This window comes from Hippopotamus amphibius, chromosome 4 (assembly GCF_030028045.1).
Source record: "Hippopotamus amphibius kiboko isolate mHipAmp2 chromosome 4, mHipAmp2.hap2, whole genome shotgun sequence".
Classification (NCBI taxonomy): Eukaryota; Metazoa; Chordata; class Mammalia; order Artiodactyla; family Hippopotamidae; genus Hippopotamus; species Hippopotamus amphibius.
In genome coordinates, this window is record NC_080189.1 from 115,369,809 (window position 1) to 115,393,701 (window position 23,893).

At 39.9% G+C, this 23,893-nt stretch overlaps 1 protein-coding gene across 4 annotated transcripts in view; it reads left to right on the forward strand.

Moving 5' to 3' along the window:
- Positions 1 to 19,510: 19,510 nt before the first annotated feature.
- CELF2 (CUGBP Elav-like family member 2) overlaps positions 19,511 to 23,893 on the forward strand; it is a 508,100-nt gene continuing 503,717 nt past the window's right edge. For 2 of the 4 annotated variants that reach the window (XM_057731026.1, XM_057731028.1), the window contains exon 1: positions 19,513 to 20,037. In XM_057731026.1, the coding sequence (XP_057587009.1) occupies positions 19,985 to 20,037 (53 nt within the window). In that variant the 5' untranslated portion in view covers positions 19,513 to 19,984. Of the gene's footprint in view, positions 20,038 to 23,893 lie in introns of all 4 variants that reach the window. The other 2 variants (XM_057731022.1, XM_057731023.1) reach the window with 2 other exon arrangements.

Consider the following 23,893-nt stretch of genomic DNA (forward strand, 5'->3'; position numbering starts at 1 on the left):
AAGAGAGGAAACCATCCTACCTGGAAGGGCCAAGGAAGTGAGAATGTGAGGTGTCTCAGTGCCTCTCTGCACAGGTGTCCAAGAACACACATGCATGGACAGACAGCTTAAGCATCAGGGGAGCTTCCTGCCTTTAAAACCTTAGTCAAAAAAAGAAATGATACCAATGAACTCATTTACAAAACAGAAACAGATTCATAGACTTAGAGAAGGAACTTATGGTAACCGGGGGAAGGGAGAGTTAGGGAGTTTGGGACTGATATGTATACTCTGCTATATTTAAAATGGGTAACCAGCAAGGACCTACTGTACAGCACAGGGAAGTCTGGTCAATGTTATGTGGCAGCCTGGATGGGAGGGGAGTCTGGGGGAGAATGGATACATATATATGTATGGATGAGTCACTTTGCTGTGCACCTGAACCTATCACAACATTTTTAATCGGCTATTCCCAAGTATAAAATAAAAAGTTAAAAAAAAAAAAAATGGACTTCCCTGCAGTAGTTAAGAATCCGCCTGCCAATGCAGGGGACACGGGTTCCATCCTTGGTCCGGGACCACCCCACATGCCACAGAATAACTAAGCCCATGCGTGACAACCACAGCGCCTATGCTCTGGAGCCCGCGAGCCACAATTATTGAACCTGCGAGCACGCCTAGAGCCCGTGCTCTACAAGAGAAGCCACTGCAGTGAGAAGCTCACGCACTGCACTGAGGAGTAGTCCCCACTCACCACAGCTAGAGAAAGCCTTTGCACAGTAACAAACACCCAATACAGCCAATAAATAAAATAGGTAAATAAATAAATTTATAAAAACAAAAACAAAACCTTAGTCAACTGTAAGCTCCCAGAACTTAGACCAAGCCTTATAAAGTGGGAAGAAATTGTAAGTTAAGTGAGATTTAAATGAGACTTGCCCTGGCAAAATGGGAGCTTAAAAAAAAGCATGTTAAAGAAAAATAAAGACATGTTTCTTGCACACCTGAGTTATGAACTGAAATTTATATTGTCCCACTTATTCCTCTGAGTAGTAATCACCTGTTTCCTTGTTTGTCTGTCTGACTAGATTATAAATGCCTTGACGAGAGCATAGGATCTGGCTGATAATGAGTGACTAATAAATTTATGGAAAAAGAATAAATAAATGAATACATGTTTCCAAACCAAAAATGAGCCATCATTAAGAACTCTGAGAATTGCAGTCAGCTGGGGAGGGAGACAAGGATACAAGTCACTGTGGAGCAGTGGGTTCTAGTGGAGACATATGTACGGGGCAATGGGAACACCAGAAGGAACCGGTAAAATTCGTGCTGGGAATCCAGGAAGGCTTCATGGAGGAGATGATATTTGAGCTTAGATGTGAAGGTAGAAAACAGGTCTTGATAACCAATGGGACCTCATATCTGGCTTCGTTAATGAAATCGCCCAATTGTAATTTGGATAGACACCATCTCCGCTGAAGGTCAGTGCAAAAAACAGAAACAAACAAACAAAAAAACAAAGATGGCTCAAGGAGGGCAGGGAGTGTGGATCCCAGGAAGAGGCATTTGGAAACTGTCTAAGAAGACAGTGTGCATTTGACCGAGCATGGTCATTCTTTCTTCATTCACCTTTTTTTCCTCCTACCTCCACTGGGTCATCACTTTAAAAAACATTTGTAGCTGGGTGACAGTTCACAAACTGTGTGCCTGTGACCTCCCATGTCATAAAATATTGTAAACTTGAAGGAATAGGTTATATATTCAGTTGCCAGGAGTATTTAGGCTAGTTTTGCCCTATTTTCTCTGCCATTGTCTTTTCCTACGCAATTAAGCGACTACAGTGTATGGTTAGTGTGCAGTGAAGAGTAAAAATGGGGCTGTGCTTTGCAAATGTACAATTCTTACTCTACTCAGGGCCTGTCTGTCTGTCCTATGGTTTCTTTCTTTTTATTTTTTTTTAAGATTTATTTATTTATTTATTTATCTTTTGGCTGCTTTGGGTCTTCGTTGCTGCATGTGGGCTTTCTCTAGTTGCAGTGAGCGGGGGCTACTCTTTGTTGCGTTGTGCTATTGCAGTGGCTTCTCTTGCTGTGAAGCATGGGCTCTAGGCATGCAGGCTTTAGTAGTTGTGGCACGTGGGCTCAGTAGTTGTGGCTCGAGGGCTCTAGAGCACAGGCTCAGTAGTTGTGGTACACGAGCTTAGTTGCTCTGCGGCATGTGGGATCTTCCTGGACCAGGGCTCGAACCTGTGTCCCCATCACTGGCAGGCGGATTCTTAATCACTCCGCCACCAGGGAAGCCCTGTCCTTTGGTTTCGCTCTTTCCTTTCTCTCCCTCCTGTCTTTCCTCTCGCCTCTGCCCCCTTAATTCGTGTGGCATCGTGAAGCTTTCTACCAGTAAGCATGACTCCCAGCTCTGCTGATCCAAAGCGAAAGATCAGGACCACCAGTTTAGTGGCTCTCACACTCGGTGTTCATCACATTCATTTGAGATCTTTTTTTTTTTTTTAAGTAGATACACATGGCTTCATCTCAAGGGCTTTGAATTCAAATATTCCAGGGTAAGACCCAGGCATTTGTGTTTTTAAATGCTTCCCCAAGAGATTCTAAAATACAATCAAGGAATCACTGGTCTAAACTTTCCCTTAATACCTTAATTTCTTTTTCTGTAAAATGCAGTCATTGGCCTGAATGATGTTTAAGAAAACTGTCAACTTCCCAAAGTATGATGTCCCTTCCAAAGGCCCATATCAGTGGATCCCTGAGGGCAGGTTTGGTTAGGATTGGGAGTTATAGAGGACAAGAGGGTGAAGTTGGTTGCATGTAAGATGGGAAGGGAGGAAGGGGTGGGTTCTGACAACTTTTCTTTCCACCTTTAGGCCTGATATTTCTGATAATAGAGACTTTTGTGTTTTGTATTGCTTTGTTTGGGGTTTTTGTTTGTTTTAAGGTTCCAACATATGCATTTTGTTTTGCTTTTTTAATTTTTTATTTTATATTGGAGTATAGTTGATTTACAATGTTGTGTTAGTTTCAGATGTACAGCAAAGTGATTTAGTTATACATATACATATATCTATTCTTTTTCAGATTCTTTTCCCATATAGGCTATTACAGACTATTGAGTAGAGTTCCCTGTGCTTTTGTTTTATTTTGTTTTTCTCAAGAAGGATAACCCACACTTCCTTTGAGGAAAGTGCCTTTTAAGTCATATATTTGGACATCTGATATAACTTAAATACTCTGGACCTTTTGCTTAGTGTTTGTTTTGTCTTTTTTTTTTTGGCTGTGTTGGGTCTTCGTTGCTGTGTGCAGGCTTTCTCCAGTTGCGGCGAGTGGGGGCTACTCCTTGTTGTGGTGCTGGGGCTTCTCAGTGTGGTGGCTTCTCTTATTGCAGAGCACAGGCTCTAGGCTCTCACACTTCAGTAGTTGTGGTGAATGGGCTCAGTAGTTGTGGCACACAGGCTTAGCTGCTCCCCAGCATGTGGGATCTTCCTGGACCAGGGATTGAACCCGTGTCCCCTGCATTGGCAGGCAGATTCTTAACCACTGCGCCAATGGGGAAGTCCCTGTTTTGTCTTAATAAAGAGTCTGGAGCCAAACAGCCATTTTGTGGTGCTTGCCGATCTCACCCCAATTCTGTGCATGGGAATATCTGGCAAGAAAAAGAATAAAAGATTCTTGGAGGCACTTACTCTGAGCATTTTTAATAAGAGGATAGACCCCCAGTACTTTTCTGTGTTGTCAGATCAGCAGTACCACTCGGTGACTCTACAGATCTCTTCCCTTCCTGACCTAAGAACATGTTTTGAAACAGAGGGAAACACTTCAAAAGCCAAGAAGCTCAAACATCTGTGGCCTCCAGTATTTGCAAGGGTTTCTATGCCTGATGCCCTTATCTAGAACCTACACATCAACACAACTCTATGGACGTCCCTGGGGGCGCAGTGGTTAAGAATCCACCTGCCAATGTGGGGGACACAGGTTCGATCCCTGGCCCAGGAAGATCCCACATGCTGAGGAGCAGCTAAGCCTGTGTGCCACAACTACTGAAGCCCAAGCACACCTAGAGCCCGTGCTCTGCCACAAGAGAAATCACAGCATTGATAAGCCCGCGCACCACAACGAAGAGGAGCCCCCGCTCACCACAACTGGAGAAAGCCCATGTGCAGCAACAAAGACCCCACGCAGCCAATAAATAAATAAATACATAAATTTATTTAAAACAAAAACAAAAAAACCCACAGCTCTAATTAGTTTCACCTGTCCATGGGCATGAAGTTGGGGTTATTACAGACTCTGAGTAACTGCTCCACGTGAGGCTTTGCAGGTTTCAAGAAGCAACATGCCTTCTTAACCCAACATTCTGCTCTTCTTGAGTCAAAGCAGGTACACTAAGAACACAAGTGAATCCATTAAAGAAAACAGTTTGGGAAAATTGACCCCCTTACCAAAAAAGCCAGTCTTCCGTGTCTCTCTCCCTTTGCCAATAAACGGTACCAATGGGAAGCCCACAGAGTACAGTGTTATGTTTTCCTCTTTTCTCAGCGTCTCATCTTGAATGCTCTACTTTCTGGGGGAGAATGTGTTCACCTTCCTTTGCCTTCTGGTGGCCACATCATTCAGGTTCTTCATGACGTCAGCTCAGTAAGCCTGAGGTTTCCCAGCCATCACACCTCATCCTCTGTGACGAGTCAGGCCGGACCCCTAATTTATTTGAGGAGAGAGTAGCAGTCATAAGTGGAGATGGATGACAGAACTCCAACCGTAACTCCCCCATATTAGTTGTGTGGCCCCAAACTGTTTCGCTAAACTCTCTGATTTTAAATGTATTTACTAAATCTAAAGGGCCATGGTGGGACTTCCTTGGTGGCACAGTGGTTAAGACTCCATGCTGCCAATGCAGGGGGCCAGAGTTAGACCCCTGCTCAGGGAACTAGATCCCACATGCATGCCGCAACTAAAGAGCCCCCCTGCTGCAACTAAGATCCCCTGCAACCAAATAAATTAAATACTTAAAAAAATGATAAATAAAAATAAAGGCCACTGTGAGGATCATGACTTCGCGTGTCTTTGGATATGTTTTATCAATTTTAAAACCATATACACGTTTTTATCTTTTCTCAGAAAAATTAAGACATCTCCACTCACGAGGAGTTTTCACAATTTCTGGTTAGTAAGAATTTCTTTCAGTTGGCAGAAAGTACTTGTTATGGGCTGAGCTGTGTCCCTCTAAAAGCTATTGCAGTGGTAACCCCCCATATCTGTAGAAACAGGGTCTTTGTCGGTTAAGAGGAGGACATTAGGGTGAACCCTCATCCAAAAGGACTGTATTCTTATAAAAGAGGGAAACTTAAACACAGAGACAAGACATAAAGAGAGGAGACAACATGAAGACACAGGGAGATGACAGCCACCTACAAGCCAAGAAATGCCTGAGGCCATCAGAAGCGGGGGGGACACCAGATGCTCCCTCTCAGCCCTCAGGAAGAGCCAACCTCGCCAACACTTTGATCTCAGACTTCCAGCCTCCAAAACTGTGAGACAATAAATTTCTGTTGTTTAAGCGGCTCTGTTTGTGGTATTTTGTTACGGCAGCCCCAGGAAACTAATACATTATTATTTCCAGAAGACTTGAAGTGCCCTGCAGCTGAAGTTCTAAGCAAGAATCTTTTCTGTCTCCGGCAGGGGTTGAATCTCAAGCAAAATTAGAACCAGAGGTCATGATCCCAAACTTGCTGCCTTTGGGTCAATGTTTCTGGGGTTTCGATGGCTTGAGATATTTAGCGAAATGCAGTTTGGACCCACTTCACTTGTATGAGAGGCTGATGCGTGGGTACCTGCCCTCCACAGACCCTCATCTATCCTGCCAGATTTGCTATAGGCAGGCTTGGATCCGTCAGTGCTTACAACTGAAATTGAAAGTGCTTAATTATATAGTTTTAGGTTTTTCAAGTTATTTCCACTGCATCTGCATGCTGAAATTATTGTGAAGGATCCCTGTCAAATGTGAAACAAAGTTGCATGAAATGTCCCTATGCACTTGAAGTCTGAATTACAGCCAGTCCTTGTCTTGATTCTTCATGGTGATCAAGACGTCTGTGTAGTGCAGGACTATCAACCCACCATGCACATTAGCATCGCCTGGAAGCTTTTTTTTTTTTTTGTAATACATTTATTTAATTATTTATTTTTGGCTGCATTGGGTCTTTGTTGCTGTACGCAGGCTTGCTTTAGTTGCAAGCAGGGGCTACTCTTTGTTGTGGTGCTTGGGCTTCTCATTGCGGTGGCTTCTCCTGTTGCGGAGCATGAGTTCTAGGCGTGAGGGCTTCAGTAGTTGCAGCATGCGGGCTCAGTGGTTGTGGCTCACAGGCTTTAGAGCGCAGGCTCAGTAGTTCTGGCACACAGGCTTAGTTGCTCCACAGCATGTGGGATCTTCCCAGACCAGGAACTGAACCTGTGTCCCCTGCATTGGCAGGTGGATTCTTAACCATTGTGCCACCAGGGAAGTCCCCTGGAAGCTTTTAAAAATATTGATGCTTGAGTGGTACTACCCTCAGAGATGCTATTTCAGTTCGTCTGGAGGGTGGCCTCCATGTTGAAATTTTAAAGCTCCCAGCTAAGGTTGAGAACCACTGGGAAAATGTAGGTTCTGGAGTCAGCCATAAGGGAGCTGAAACCACTGCTGCACCATTTAATGGTTGTGTTACTTTGGACTTGAATTTATTTCCTCATTTGTAAGACAAGAGCAATAATGATACACACTTCATAGTGTTTTCTGTGAATATTAAAAGAAATAAATGCATGTAAAATGTTTGTACCATATTGTTATCCAGAATTAAAATGTCCTTTGAGCAGGGACCTACTGTATAGCACAGAGAACTATACTCAGTATCTTATAATAACCTATAATGGAAAAGAATCTGAAATATACATAAATACACGTGTGTGTGTATATATACTGTGTGTGTGTGTATATATATAAAATTGAATAACTTTTCTGTATACCTGAAACTAAGAGAACATTATAAATAAACTATACTTCAATTAAAAAAAAATTTCCTTTGGACTGTCCACTTAGGGATTTCTGGTCATGTTGGGTGTTTAGAAGAGGCAATAAAAATGACCCTAAGCTACCACGTGACAAAAGCACACAGTTGGCCAATATAAAACTTAGGTCTTTACGATGAGAGGTCTTCAATTACACCTTGTGTTTCATCTGGGAGCAAAAAAAATCCCTATAAAGGGTTGCTTCTTCTAAAAAGAAGTTATAGAGCAGAAACCCTTGAACTATTTCAGCATTTCTCAATCTGCTATGACACGTTTTCTATACTCTGTGATTCAACTCAAAGAATGGGAATCAAGTTAGCAGAAAATAAATGGCCTAACCTTATTTTCAGGAGGTCACAGGGAAGTAAGGGGAGGATTGGGGGAATACATTTCCATACTGATTGGGGGTCTGCCAGCTCACTTGAAAGGTGCTACAGCACAGGGAGACTGCTTGGTGCTTTGTAACCACCCAGAGGGGTGGGATAGGGAGGGTGGGAGGGAAGTTCAAGAGGGAGGGGATATGGGGATATACTGTATATATATATATATATATATATATATATATATATATATCTGATTCACTTTGTTGTACAGCAAAAACTAACACAACATTGTAAAGCAATTATACCCCACTAAAAATGTTTAAAATAAAAAGATGCTACAGGAATAAGAGGCATTCTATAATTAAGCAAAGTGAATCATAAACATAGGTGAATTTAACCCCTCTACACCCTCTGCCCCTACAGGAAATACTTATTTTCTACTCCCATTGGTCTTTATTTGCCTATAAGGATAACGTTTATTAAAACACACACACACAAACATTAAAAGAAAAGCTATAAAGTAATCTACCCCATTTTCATAGGAAATTCATCATCTCAGAAAACTATTTTCGAGTTTTCAAGTGAGTGATTTGTGACACCTATTTTGTAGAGAGAAAGCACGGACAAAACAGGGCAAGAAATACATTATGTGGTTTGTGTTATAACTTTAATATGTGTTAAATATTCAGCTATAAAAAGTTCCTCCTTGCATTTGTAATTATAAACTGACATATTCATTTAAACACTGTCAACAAGAGATCAGAATTCTCACTTTTTAATGCTTCAGTGGGAAGAAAGCCCTTAAGGTTTGATATCACATGCTAAAAAAAAAAAAAATTCTCATTTTAAAGGTTATAGCAAGCCATTCTTTGAAAATGAATTACACTATTTCCTAGTCCAATAACATCAGCCTAATAGCTAGGATACACTTGTTTTTATGCTATACTAATTTGAACAATTTTCATTTTCTCTTTTTATTTAATGCTTTACAAAACACAACATGCTTCCAATAAAATAGAATTAGAAAAATAACAATGGCTGGTTAAAAATGAAATCCAGATTTTTCTGTTTTCCCAGTTTTCATACAGTTCAAGCTTTATAAACAAGACAAATGGTCAAACAAGCTTGTTTCCAAGAAGCCTCACCCTTGAAACATAAGCTACCCAGACAGGAGGTGTATAAAGATGACTGTGTGTGTGCAGCAGTGATTCTGTAATTAATTTGTTTTGAGCTTTGTGAAAAGCATTCTTTGTCCTTACATAAAGAGAGGGCTTTGTAGTTGTCGCCAGTTATTTTATCATAACCCTCCATCGGCTGAGCCTGTTACATTCTTTTCTCCTAGACTGAGTACTGTACTTAGTGGCTACAATCTTTTTGCTTTTTTAAATCCCCTTTTGTAATGTGACTATCCAGAGAAGCACGTGTTGAGAGATGGCGTGGCAGTGCTAACAAACCTTAGAGCTTTCTTTTCTGCTTCAAAAGCCATACCTTTCCAAACAGTTATGGAATGTCCTAATATTTGAAATAATAAAAGACACTTTGGCCAGTGAACTGCCAAAATTGGACCATCAATGGTCTCTACCACTAGATTAGAAAATTGCTTAATATTACCTAACTGTAATTGAAAAGGATGGATATGATTTAAAGGAGAAAAGAAAAATGCAGTTCAAATTATGCCAAAAATGATTAGGGTAAGCCACAAGGGAATGAAAAATGAGACAAATGTTTAGAACCCCTGTTTTTGAAAGAACTTCCAGCGGCTTAGAAATAACGATTTCAAAAAAAGAAAAAAGAAAAGAAAGAAATAATGATTTCATAAATAAGAACATGATCTATAACCATGTAGACAGGTGGACATATTTAGACATAAAAGATCAGAGACAGGACTTCCCTGGTGGTGCAGTGGTTAAGAATCCACCTGCCAGTGCAGGGAACAAGGGTTCTATCTCTGGTCCGGGAAGATCCCATGTGCCACGGAGCAACTAAGCCTGTGTGCCACAACTACCAAAGCCCGCTCGCCCTAGAGACCACGTGCCACAATTACTGAGCCCTCACACCACAACTACTGAAGCCTGAAGCTCTAGGGCCCGAATGCTGCAACTACTGAGCCTGCATGTTGCAACTACTGATGCCCGCGTGCCTAGAGCCCGTGCTCTAAAACAAGAGAAGCCACTGCAATAAGCCCATGCACCACCATGAAGAGTAGCCCCCCACTTACCACAACTAGAACGTAGCAACAAAGACCCAATGCAGCCAAAAAAAAAAAAAAAAAAGATCAGAGACAAACTTCAAAAGAGTACACTTCATTTTTTTTAAAACTGTATCTCCTAAAAGGATTACTAAATGGATAAAATAATACAAGGAGGTCATAGTTTACTGATTATAAAAAGAAAGACATGGAAAGAATAGAAAAGGTATGAAGAAAATAAAATTAAAATGATTGAAATTATGCTAAAAACTGCATTTTTGTGTATTTCTTTCCAGCTTTTGCATTCTTGCACATAAGTGTGATTGTTGGTAGTCACAAACCTGAAGCTTCTCAGTGTGTTTTGTCTGGTCCTAATGGTGTGTGTATGAAACATGCATGAAATCTTACATACTGCGTGTGTGTTTAATCTTGTCAAATAAAGTGCAAGAACTGGCATTTGAGCGCTACTGTACCATGGCAAGAATAGATTGGGTGGGACACCTGCCCTGAGAGGGCTCCTCTTTCCTGCTAGCCGTACTCCCCACTCGGAGTGCTCCTCCTTAATATGATGCTGAATTTCAATCTCCAGTAATTACATATTCTCACAGTAGAGAGAGATTTTTCTGTGCCTGGTCTTCAGTAAGAGTGGGAAAAAAAGAAAGATGGGCAATGGGGCAAGGAAAATATAATTGCCAAAGAAAAAGCTAGACCAGGAAGGCTGAATGTTTCTGGAAAATCTGGAGAAAGAAAGATTGCTGCATTTTCATAGGGGTCTTCCTTGCTAGCTTTACTCACTGTGATACCTCTGTGGACTGTTGGCAATTAAGTTTACAATCCCTGGTAGCAAAACAAAATATTGATAATACATGATAGAGAACATATTATGCCCTGCTTTTTTCTCTTATTTTATTTTGAAAGTCTTCCAAAGTTATTCACCGAAACATAGTTTTAATGGCTTCATAATATACCATCTTATAGTTATAACATTGTATTCATATCTTTTTTAATGTACTTTAAATTTCTGGACATTTAGGTTGCCTTTAATAACTTATTAATATAATTAGTACTGCAATGAATATCTGTCAATGTAAATCTTAAGAACAAAAACTTTTAGAAGTGAAATTCCTGTCAAATAGTAGGAATATTTTTAAAATTTTTGACACATAATTCCAAATTGCCTTCTGGACAACAATTTAAGCATTCACCAGCCATATATGAGAGGGCCCATTTAACTGTACCTCATTTAGCCATTACTTATAGTCATTTAAAGGTATTTACCAATTTAATGGGTAAACCACTGTGTTGTTTTTTTTTTTAATTTTAACTTACATTCCTTTGATTCTTTCAGAAATTTTATATACATATTTCCATTTGAATTTCTTCTTCGGTACATTTTCTGTTTGGGGCATTTGCCCACATTTTTTCTGCTATTGTATCTAGAGAGTTTTGCTCTGTTATAGATGCATGTATGTTTCTTAATTTATCTTTCATATTCTAATGTTATGTATGATTTTGTGATAAACGGATTTTTATGGACTCAAACATAAAACTTTTCTTCATATTTTTTATAACTGCTTTTACTTAAAAATTTCCTTTATAATTGGTTTCACTCGAAAACAGAGAAATTATCAAGATAGAGATTTGCCTCCTCTATATTTTCCTCTAATTTTCTTTTTATGTCTAGTTCTTCAGTCCATCTGGTATTTATTTCAGTTTCTGATATCAATTGAGGGTCTAATATTTTTACCTGCATAGAGGTCCCACATTTTTTTCAAAAGACATTTAGTTCAGTAATTATTTCAGTTTCTGTTACATTTTCACCGTCATCTATTAGTTTTTCTACTCAAGGAATAGTTAAATACTGAGGCCCAAATTCTGTTCCAGTGATGCCTTTGTTAAATTTTGTGCCAATAGGATTCTACTGTCATTACTGTTGTCTAGATAAGTTTTCTTTCCTTCCTACTTTTTCCCCTTCAGGAAAATCTCCTTCCTAATTGTATTTACATGCACATAGATCTTGATCTATATATGGTAATTCCCCTCTGGATCTGGAAATGCTTGTATGGTTTTTGTTGCTTACATACTCAGAGAACTTTGATGCTTTTGTAAGCTCTAGTAGAGTATGTATAAGTGATCCATAGAAGAGGGTTAGAGTTGGGGTTGTTTTTTCCTATAAAGGACCAATTCCAGGTAGATGTTTACAAAGGAAAGTATAAAGGCAACCAAGTGGTCATCATGTTACTATAGCTACCTTGTTCAGAAAGAACACTGAAAGAAGTGGTTTCTAAAGGGAGGTGAACAGATATTCGGTGAATCTTCAGTGATCTAATAATCAACCTGTGGTTTCTGCCTTCTGCCTTGGTCTATAAATTAAATATGTTCATGGGAAAGCTTTATTTAAATCACAATGCTCATTAATTTAATTGTCTGGTTGAATTACATTTATGATTTGAAACATGCTTTGCCCTTATTTCTGATTGTCCCATTAGAAGATGCCCCTTAGGGTTGGAATGAGAGGGTGACTGTAAAACCAGACCACTTGGTTTCCAATCTTACCTCTGCCGCCTACTCACAACGGTAATCACTTGTCTTCTCTGAGCTCTAATTTTCTCATCTGTAAAATGAAGATAAAAGTAGAGTTTGCCTCATAGGTTGTTATGAGGATTGAGTGACTTAGTTTTTGTAAATCCTGTAGAACAGTGGCTGGGACATAGTAAGTGCTATGGGTTTGTTAACTCAATATTCTTTTCCATTTTCACTTCTAGGCCCTTCTACTTAATAACTTTGTCAACTGTTTAGTGATTTAAAACACTGCTCGACTACACTAGGGGAAATTAATTATATTAGAAACCCTTCAAAATATTTTATAATCAAAATGATCTTTTGGGGAATACATTTGGATTTTCATATATTGAAATATCTTAAATTGTGGCAAATTGGTAGCTGTATTTTTTTTCCTTTTACTAACGTAAAATAAAATAAGAACTAGAGGAAGCAATTGGAGGTGTGTCACAGGCAAGGACTAATTTCCAACCTTGCCAGTCAACAAAGAATTATTTTCAACGAACTACAGTCCCACCTTTTAAAACATGAGTGTAATTATAAATGATTTTTAAATTTCTCATTAAATGGTGACTTTAAGAATGTTTGGCATTAGGTGGCTATTGTTTGTTGATTTTAATTTTTCATGTTTTACTAGAATAGCTTATCTTTTCATCAACAGTATAAATGAACATAATTTCTATTTGCCTTAGATCATATATGGCTTGGTTCAATACAGATCCTAAAATGATTTTTTAAAAAGTCTCCAGGATTTATTTTTTATTGTTGTTGAATACTTTTCACCAGTATTCCTCAGACTGTGAAAAGCAGACCAAGGCAGGTCTGTGGATTGCTTGTTTTTTAACAATTAGGAATAAGAGTTTGGACATGCAGAGCAATTTTAGAGAGTAATTTTATATCTATTAATCCAATAATTTTTTAAAACTGGGGTTTATACTTTGTATGAATTTGCTTTATTTTTCCAGTAATTTGATTTATTGTATTTTACAAAAATACTGGTCTATAACACATTGGAAATTAAAAAAAAAAAAAAAAAGAAAGAAAAAGAAACACAGTCCTTCAGCGTGGTGAAAGCATTGCCTTACCTAGTAGACAAATGGGAAAATGCTTTGGCAATGCTAATGCAGAATTTGATTGCCAAATAAACACTTTTTACAATCAGTCAATCATCAATCAATATTTTTGTTTGTAGTTACTACTTTGAATTAAATTCACATATTATTAAGTATTTAAATCTATGTCTTCAAGTAAATTTGTTGCACACTTAATTCCACTTAGGTCTGCTGGCTTTTCTTTGGGGATAATAACAGGCAGCTTATCTTTTTCTCTGAGTGATTCCTGGGCGGAATTCCTGGTTAGGCAGTCCTTCATAAGCAGATGTTGACGTTGTTTCATCGACTGGAAACTTGACAATTGTGTTTGACTTTCCGCTAAAACTCAGTTTTCCCTCTTAAGCAGCGAGGAGTCCTGTCTTGAAGCACAATACACCAGAACAATCTGAAATTGCCACTGAAAGAAAAAACAAAACCAAAAAAAAGGATAATAGGATCAATGTTACAGGTTTTATTTCCTGGCCTGGGCTACAGGGATGGTCTGAACAATACATTTTTTTTTTTCTGGGCATCCTTTTTGCTCCCCGCTTGCTAGGAGCCGTGAGTGCTAACAAAGCAGACTGAAAATTAAAAGAAGGACATCACATAGCTTTAAAAATTGCACCTTCTGTGGCAGTACAGGAGTTAAAGCTCGATTTTTTTTTTCCACTGTATGTACCAAATTTGGCCTGTGATTCCTTTGAATGGCATGCAAAGCTGCTGGCTGGGTGTGAGTCTCTCCTCCTCTCTTCCTTTCTCACTTTTAAAATATGCCTGGCAAAGACTCAGCCCTCCCCTCCCCCTGCATTAATCCATTTTGCCCTCCTGTTCAGCTGAGTACGACTCCAAATGAGAGAAAGCATTCCTTCCAGATCGCTAAGAGGGCTTTTGCACCGGGAGAAAATATTCGGTGCATATGTAGACCCTGAATAACATATTCGGCCTTTCCCTCTACTTAGCAGGTTTTGTAGCTGTCTCTTCAGAGACCCTTTAGAATTTTTTTAGTTTCTATAATAGCAATTTTTTTTTTAGTGTCCCATAATAGCAATTCTCCAATCACTGACAAAGCACCAAAACACATATCTTTGTTCGTAGGCTTTTCATTGTATCAGGTGTTGGGAGCCAAACACGAAAGCACTTGAAATTCCATTAAAGTTACATTTATTTCTTTAAAAAAAAGAAAAAAGAAAACCCCGCCATCTTTGGAAGTTGGTCTCTGTAGACCTTGTTAATGTGAGGATATGTACAAGGCACATTTTACGTAACTGAAGATTAATGGTTAAGTGTTTCAGGTGCAGATTTTCTACAGTAGGAGCTGATGCTTGCTTGGTGCAAAAACAAGAGGACACAGCAGCTGTGTTATCTGCCAAGTCACTGTATAAAATAAATATAGAGATGCTCCCAAATTTTACAAAACCTCAGCTTTGGTGCTTCTGAACATATCAATGTTACCAACACTTAAAAATGCATTCAACCTGCCAGTCTTAAGACAAGAGGGGTGCTTGGTACCTTCTAATTTCCAATATTGGGAGATACAGGCATTCTTTCATCATTTCACTGCTTTGTTGAAAAAGCAACCTCAAATGGGGCTTTTTATGTTTGACTTATAATACCTAAGACAGTAAAGATGCTTTAAGAACATTTCAGTAAACGCATTTTGATGCCTCGTTGTCAGGGAGGAAGAAAACTTTCATCTACCCTTCTAGGTTCTTCTGGCTGGTCCAAGAATTAAATTAACATGGAACAGATAACAATAAAATAGAATTTAATTTCGCACATACGGAATCACAGGTACAGGAGAGGGTCAGAGACAGAAAGGTAAAATGAGGCATAAATGCCACCCTGAACTGAGGGGTGGGATGGGGCCTGGGGCTTCCAAGGACAGGAAGACCGTTCACAGGATGATAGGAAGACCAGATGTCTGGTAAATAGATGTTTGTCCTGCCATATAGATGAGGCCACTTAGATAAAATGTATCTCTGGTAATAATTATTTTTCTAGGAAAAATCCCCAATTTAAATTCTTCAGGGTGTTGAAGGACAGGCAGTAGCGTCTCCTTAGCGCATTGGGTCTCGATCGCCTTTACCTCAAAACAATCCACATCCTGGGGAGGCCTGTTGTGAACCCCAACATAGCCAATGACATCAGGGTGCCGTTACAGGCCTCCATAAATGAAAAATAATCACAGTGGTGTTGCTCCTTTTATTTAAAAGTCAATCTAGCATAGGGTTGCCAGATTTAGCAAATAAAAACACAGGACTTAAAGTGTCAGTTCAGATAAAAAGCAAATAATTTTTTAGTATATGTATGTCCCATGCAATATTTGGAGGGGGCATACTTTATACTAAACATTTCCTCCTTGTGTCTCTGAAGTCCAACTTTAACAGAGAATACGGCATTTATCTGGTGACCCTCGTCTATCATCATTGCTATGAAAACAATGCAAAGCTGGGTCTGATTTCCAGGGTCAAGAACAAGGGCTGGAGTTTCTGAGTTCATTCCATCTGCCAGCTTGAAAACTCTGGCAAATCACCAAGACCAGTGAAGCTTCTTCAACAGAAGTAGAATGTATTTCCAATCAGTCATTTCAGTTTCTTAAAGGGAGAGAGAGACTTTACCCACTTGAGGAGAAGGAAAGAGATGGCAAATAAGAAAAGGAAAAATCTGGGACATGCAGAAGGGGAAAGAATCTTTATCAGGAAGTAGCAGAATTAGGACTGAGTAAGCTTGAAGCAAGAATTTCTAAAATAAAAAAAAAAAATTAGGATAATCAGATTCCTAGGAATCAGAAATTAGAGACAAACATAGAATGAAAAAAGGACATAAAATGTTTTTTTCCCCATAAAATATTATTTTTCCTAAGGCAGCTTCCCACCCTCTTAATTCCTGACTATCAGGATATTAGACATTTTGTTGGAAGATGAATTTCCTGAGACATTATACCTCTCTTTCTGAAGCTCTGTTCAGTGGTTGGTCTAACTTCTGGCTGATGGATAACACTTGTTTTCTTTCTTCGGCTACTTCACACCCAGGTGCTTCTTGTTTCTCTATAACATATAAGATGAGCTTCCATAGATCTTCAACTTTGGCTTCAATGACATGGTCCTCAACCCATGAAAAGCCACCCGGGATGCTGAACGACCAGGGTAAATTTTCCACCTGCTGACTCTCAATCAGCATTTCTAGCCTAGGTCTGGTGTGAAATGCAGATTCCTTGGCTCTGCTCTTGTCTCTTCACTGAGAGTGTGTTTTAACTTGCTTCCCAGGTGACTCTAATCACCATACTCGTGGAAACCACAGGCTCAGAAGGTTTGGGGCTTGAGGCTTTGTTTTGTTTGGATGGAAGAGGTCCAAAGAGGGATGTTGCTTTTTGTTTGGATTTGGATTTGGGTTTGGTTTCTGTACCTGGGAAGAGAGAAGGTTATCACAGAAATCTTAGTTATATGAGAAGGAGAATTACGTGTGTTGTCACTGGTGACAGTGGGACAATTCATGAATGTTGCTTTATACGGATGACATTCTTTTTAAACACATAGGGACCATTCAGAAGAGCCAACCATTGAAAAGTCATTGTAAGCTACAATAAAATAATTTCAGTTTTTAAAGGCATTGGTTTATCAAAATATGAGAAAAGGAACACAAAATTAAATCCATACAGAGACATGCCGAGTTTCTTAACACTCAATTTAACTGTTGAATTTTCCATAGAGAAAGTTTATTGTTGCTTTTCCTGAGCTAACGATGAATAGTCGGCCAAGTTTGAAACAGAGCAGTATTTTGTTTGTTCATTTTTACTGGGCTCCCTCACAAAGGAAGGTGAATGAATCTTTTTCACCTTTTTCTAAGTAGGAAATGGATCCATTTGACATCAAGCTGTTCGGAATCAGCAGTGGAATGCTTAGGGGAGAGAGGAGAAGGAAATCTGCAGTATAGAAAGCATGGATTTAATCTCCAGTGTATGTAAGAAAACACTTGTCCCTCAAAACTAAGAAAGAGAAGAGCAAACTCTTCAGCCCATTTTGGATTCAGTACAGCCTTTCAAAGGTGGCCATCACCAAATACTTTCGGGAAGTGGACTTCAAAGTGTGTCCTCCAGAACGCTAGGGTTCCCTAGGGCACCTTAGGAGAGGAAGCAGGAGCCCCACGCAAACTGTCTTACCCACCCTAACCTGATCCCAACCCTAGTCCCGCCCCAATACAGGTGCACCCTGCTTATGTATTCCTCTCTTCTGGGTACCACACCTCCCCCTGCTGAGGACTAGCCCTCTGAGCCCAAATTTGCATGCCCACATGTCCTCGCCAGCATTAACGAAAGGGGGGTGCTTGTGGTACCCTACCTCATAAACAGGTTAATCACCAGGATGGAACAAGCTAACACACCTAAAGAAATGAGAGCCGTTCCAAGCAATAAACTTTCACTGGTATCTGTTTTTGCACTTGGACTTGGGGCAAGGTTTCATTCAAAAGAAAGTTTCTACTGCCTTTAAAATGTTTTTGGAAGGACTATTGCTTTAAAACATGATTTCATAATTGAGGAGCATGCTTTTGTCCTTTTGTCCTTTGTCCAAAACCAAGTACCTCCCCCTTTTTCACCCATTAACCCTCCAAGGGTTAAGGACCCATTCCCCCTTCTTCCCCAGATCAGAAAGTCAACTGCAGAGCAGTGGAGTTAATATATAAGGATGATGTCATTGTAGTCACAGAAGCTATTTCATTATAATCTTTTGTTTTTTCCTGCTAACTTTCCAAAGGGGGAAACATCTTATTAATTATCTAAGCATTCGGAACACTTTGGAGGGATACGCCCCACAACTGCTATTCTTATCACCCACATTTGGTGAAGTACTTGGGGGTTACAAGTGTCATGTAAATGTTTACACATTATTATGCTGTGACCCAAGACCCACATGGGATAGCAAAGACAGCCCAGGAAGGAGCATGAAGTCCCAGGGAGGCAGTGGTTTTTGTAAAAGATATGAAATTCTCTTTCAGTTTGGCGTAAAGAGAGTTGTACGTCCAAGGAGAGTCATTTACAGCCATTAGGGAAAGTATGTATGACTGTAAAAGAGACAGCTGAGGCTTTGCTGCGTATTTTCAGATAGAAGGAGGTCCTTCGAGAAAAGGGTAACAGGGAAAGGATTGAAAATGCCGTGAGGGGCGTTTCGAGTTGACTGGAAGGACTTCCTGACAGCACAAGCAGCATGCTTCCAACAGCTGTCACCATATCTTTCCCTCTGAAGACTCTCAGGAAAGAACAGAGACTCTTTTTCTTGCTAAGTTCAGCCTAAAGGCAAGAAGTTGGAACCCATCCTCCTGGCTGACCATTTTAGGTAGTAAGGCCACTGCAAAACATTGAATGGCACTGTAATCTCTTTAAATCTGAACTCTTCTTGTGGGGAATGTCTTGGCTGGTGCCAGTGTGTCCTTAACACCTCCCAACACTCTCTACAGTCTTTTCAACCAAGACAAAAAGACCTAGATCCGACCGTGGGTCCAGGCACAATCATCACTGTTTTGTTAGGCCAGGCAGGCTGATTTTCCACTTATGGTGATGGTCTTAACATTACCCTTTAAAATAAAAAGTGTAGGAAAATGAGGAATTGGATAGAAAGAGAGAGAATATCAAGTAAAGCTCACATGGCATGCAGGTTATCAGGAAAAACTGAATCACCTGAGAGGTCATGGCGACCACTATGCCAGGTGATTTCAAGGGCTTCTAATGCCAGGATCCTGGGAGAACGTGGTGGGGGAGGGGCTTCAGTAGGTAGTCTTAACCAGAACCTCAGAGAGCAGAAAACCGCGTTATGAGGCAGTGCTTACAAAAATAAGAAGCCCATACACTCACAAAGAACCTACATCGGCATACAGACCAGACTAGAGGAAGACAATTCTGCTCTGGATCTTTTTCTTTAACATCTGTTATGTACGGTTTCAGGTGACTGGAAGGATGTTCAGTTTTAAGTAAAGGACAAAAGATATACAAGCTGAGGGAGAAAAGCCCACGCCCTTTTCTCTTAAATGCTTAGAGAGATTCTACATTTCCCCATCTTCACATTACTTTAAAACATGAGAAAGAAAGAAAGGAGCGGGGAGGGAAAAAAGCAGCGTAGCAAGTTCTCTGCCAGAAAACACAGTAAATTCTAGCTTGTTAGCAGCCCCGTTCCAAAGTATTCCTAAAAAACAAATCCTAACAGTCATGTAGTTACAGCCTCTGAGGGAAGCTGTAAGCCCAACGCTGGTGTCCCAGAACCCAAGCCACCAAAAAAAAGGAAAAAAGAAACCTAACCGGTCTTCTAACAGGAATATGAAAGCAACATCTCAGAGGCAGGAGGATGCCCCAGAGGAGGAGAAAGCTGCAGCTTGCAGTAATCTGTAAATGATTGCTGGTAAAGTCTGGAGGCTTCAGGCTTGATCTGTGTTTGTTCCAAAAGCAAGCCAAGGAGGACGGTGTTCATAAAGAGAGATTTAACTGAGCGCTGTGCTTGGAATAAAGTGGGCTACAAAAAGGTCAGATGTGATCAGTTGGGGCAGATGACAAGGGCTTTAAAAGGTGGTGTGGAGAAATGAGCCAGGGCCGGGAAGTAATAGAGCGCAAGATTGATTGGAGGGGGGAGGGTGGAGAAAAGCCAGGACAAGCGCTTATCAATCCTAGAAGGAGGAAGAGCCGTGCGGGCGCCCAGTCGCTCCGGGCCTGAGCCGAGCAGCCGGCGGCCGCTTCCTTCCCCCGCATCCCCTCCCCGCGCCCTCTCCTCTCCGGACTGGATTCTGCTTTCAGCCGCCCCGTAGACAATGGTCTCCTTAATCTCTGACATGGATCCACTCAAAGACTGGAAAGTTTTAAGGTAGGCCTGCTTTGCTTTCTCTCTCGTCGCTGTTTCCGTTCACTGCCAAGTTCCTCCCCCGCCCCCACCTCAATTAAGGCGGCCCGGGATGCTGCGTGCAGTGCCTGGGGTGGGTGGCAGGGGCGGCCGGATCTGCTTACGGGGATGCTCCGTGGTGATTCGGCAACTACTGCCAGAAGATGTGGAAAGAGGGGCGTGAGAAGTCCTCAGTTTCACTCCCCGAGGGGAAGGCGGTGCATTTTAATGAGAGTTTGTCTTAGTGGAAGGATTCCTGACATTGGCTGACTCAGAGAACCAGTTATACTTATTATTGTGTTTCATGGGGCACTGAATCCGCCAAAGGGGATGTAGCAAACTTTCTGGGACTTCAGATAGAAAAGCGAACTTTCCAGAAAACTATTCCTGCTCCTCTTTTAAGAGAGTCGATGGAAACGCGGTTTCCTCCTGTGACCTCTCCTCCCCTCCCTACCCCCAGGCCTAATTTGGAAAAGCCAGTCCTATAAACACTCGGGCTGACCTTAGAACAGAATGAGTAGTGTTTCTGAAATGAGGTCTTTCTCTGAATGCTTCTGAAAAGATGAACTCTCACCTCTTCATGATTCAGAGACCCAGAAAAATGAGAACCCAAGGACCTCAAAGTGGCAAAAGTTCATGCATTTCTTCCACTTGCGTCTAAGCTGACTCGTTCCATAAAGTTCACAGCGCTTTCCTAGGTTTAACTTAACACTAAAGGGTATTTCCCAGTCAAAGCACTTTGGGCAATTTTTAAAATATAAAAATGTTAAATGGATGGGTTTTTATGAAAAGTGGTTTAATACAACGGCATGTTGTCCCAAATACCTACTCCCAAACATTCCTCTGGCACTAAACTAAGACGCAAGTAAGGCACCTTTTTTTTTCTTGACATCTTGTATTGGCTGTGACTTTCCCTGAGTTCTGCCATAGTGTTGTCTAATTTCATTATTTTTTAAGTTTATTTTATTGACATATAGTTGATTTACAATGTGTTAATTTCTATTATACAGCAGTGTGATTCTGTTATATATGCATTTTTTCATATTTTCCATTATGATGTGTCACAGATATAGAATATAGTTCCCTGTGCTGCACATAGGACCTTGTTATTTGTCCATCCTATATATAATAGTTTGCATCTGCTAACCCCAAACTCCCAACCCCTCCCTCTCCCAACCCCTCTCCCCCTTGGCAACAACAAGTCTATTCTCTGTGTCTGTGAGTCTGCTTCTGTTTCATAGATCAGTTCACTTGTGTCATTTTAGATTCTACACTTAAGTGATATTGCATGGTATTTGTCTTTTTCTTTCTGACTTCACTTAGTGTGATAATCTCTGGGTCCATTTATGTTGCTGAAAATGGCATTGTTTCATTCTTTTTTATGGCTGAGTAGTATTCCATTGTATATGTATACCACATCTTCTTTATCCATTTATCTGTTGATAGGTATTTAGGTTGTTTCCATGTCTTGACTATTGAAAATAGTGCTGCAATGAACTAATTTTATTATTTTAAAAAGCAACCACATGATACAAAAGAGCAAATAAAAGAAAAATTGGCCACTATCCTTCTTAATTATTATTTTTTTAAATTCTTGTATCTTGCTTTCTAGAACTTAACGTGTATACATGTCATATAGTATGTGTCATTTTATAATCTGCTTTTTCCTGTTAAATATCAAATTCATTTCCATGTTTCTACCTCCCCTTCATAACCATAATTTTAGTAGCTAAAAAAGCATCTTGATGTTGATGTGCATTGTTTTACTAAATTACCCTGTAGGTTGAAAATTTAGATTGTTTCTAGTCCTTGATTTATATGATCAGTGACTCTGAGCATCTTAGTGCATATACCTTTCTGCTTTCATTAAATAATTCCCAGGATTTCTAGATGAAAAGCCACATATGTTTTATGGGTCTGTCAGTGATATTTTCTTCTGTTTATAGGTTTAAATTTTATTTTTAATTGAGAGATACTAAAGGACTTCTGTAAATGTCCTTATGATGCAGCTATTATAATAAATTTCATTCTCCTTTTCTTTAACTGGATTATTAACCTATTTCTAAAATTGAAATATTTCTTAAGGGTGCTTTTTAAAAAATTGTTTTGGGTGATTAACTTAATATTATTGCACAAGAGGATAAGGTGGGCCCCAGCTCTAAGAATATGTATAAGATTACAAATCTTGAAAATGTTGCCCTTCAAAGGCCTTTTTAGATAATGACCCCTAGTCTTAATGCACTTAAAAACCAGTGGTAATGTTGCCTTTCCCCTAAATGTGTCTCTAACATAAGTGAAGTTTATTTTGTGGCTGGAGTAAGCAAAGCTTCACAAACTTGGACTGGGAAGACCTGGGAAAGAGAAGCGTCTTCACATTGACCTCTGGGTACACTAAGTTTGTTCTGTCCACACCTCTTCTTGGCAAGTGTTATTCTGTCATCGGTTTAACTGTGTGTAATTCTTTCCTGCGGTAAGGAATTATAGAGTGGGTAGTGTTTAGGAGTCGCATTTTGAATTCCTTAATTATTTATAATCAGGCATCACTTTGTCTAATTCTGACTCACGGAACCATTCAGTCACCAGCACTAAGGCTCTTGTCCTTTATAGACACACCTTGCTTTAATGCTTTGCTTTATTACACTTCACAGATATTGGAGGTTTGGGGCCAGCCTGCGTCGAGCAAGTGTTTTGGTGACATTTTTCCAACAGCATTTGCTCACTTCATGTCTCTGTCCCATTTTGGTAATTCTCGGAATATTTCAGATTTTTTTCATCCTCATTACACTGGTGATCTGTGGTCAGTGATCTTCAATGTCACTCGTGTAAAAAGATCGCGCATGGCTCACTGAAGGCTCAGCTGATGCTTAGCATTTTTTAGCAATAAAATATTTTAAAATTAAGGTATGTACATTGTTTTATTAGACATAATGCTATTGCACACTTAATAGACTACTGTATAGTTTAAATATAACTTTTATGTGCTCTGGGAAACCAAAAAATGTGTGTGACTCTATTGTGATTTTCACTTTATTACAGGGGTCTAGAATCAAACCCATAATATCTGGGGTGAGCCTGTGTATGTGGGAGAAGGAAAGATATAACATGACCTTATAAGTGGGATAGTCTAGCAGGAGACTGAAGGTGCGTATGCTAACAGCGTACACGGTTGTACGTGATATGTTACGTCAATAACATGCTTTACAAATCCAGAGGTGAGGGATCCTATTACAGTACTGCTGCTGCCTTTGTCTGATTAACAGGCCAGCAGAATGCTTGGTATATAACACAGAAAGGCTTTGAAACCTGCCTACCCTGGAATATTTTCAGATGTTTGCTCCAGGTATGTGTCCTGGAGTTCTGCCAAACCTACTGCTCTTGAAAAGTGATTGCAAGGCACATTTTTTGAATCTGCTTACACCCCAATTTAGTGTTTTAAGATATAATCTGCAGGTGGGATACAAGTTCAGGTCATAAACCTTTCTGAGGTGCTGTATATTTGGCATCACTCCCTCCTAGGTCTGTTTTGTCAAATGGAAAAAAATCCAGGTTGGGAATCCTGCTGTTGGCTGTTTTAATTCCTGTCTACCTCAAGGGGCATAAAAGAAACAACTTCCACCAAAAGACACACCAACAATTTGCAACTGTAAGACTCCCCTCTTGACCACTGGGAAAGCACAAACAAAAGCTTCACTCAAGAGAATCAAAATCAGCTAAATCAAGAAAAAATAGTCTCAGTACATAGAGGAAGAAAAAGGAAATGACAAGGTAGTAGATGTATGATTAAAAGGAAAAAAAAGAATAAAACGAACTTGCCAATCTGATTCATACAAGATTTCATGTT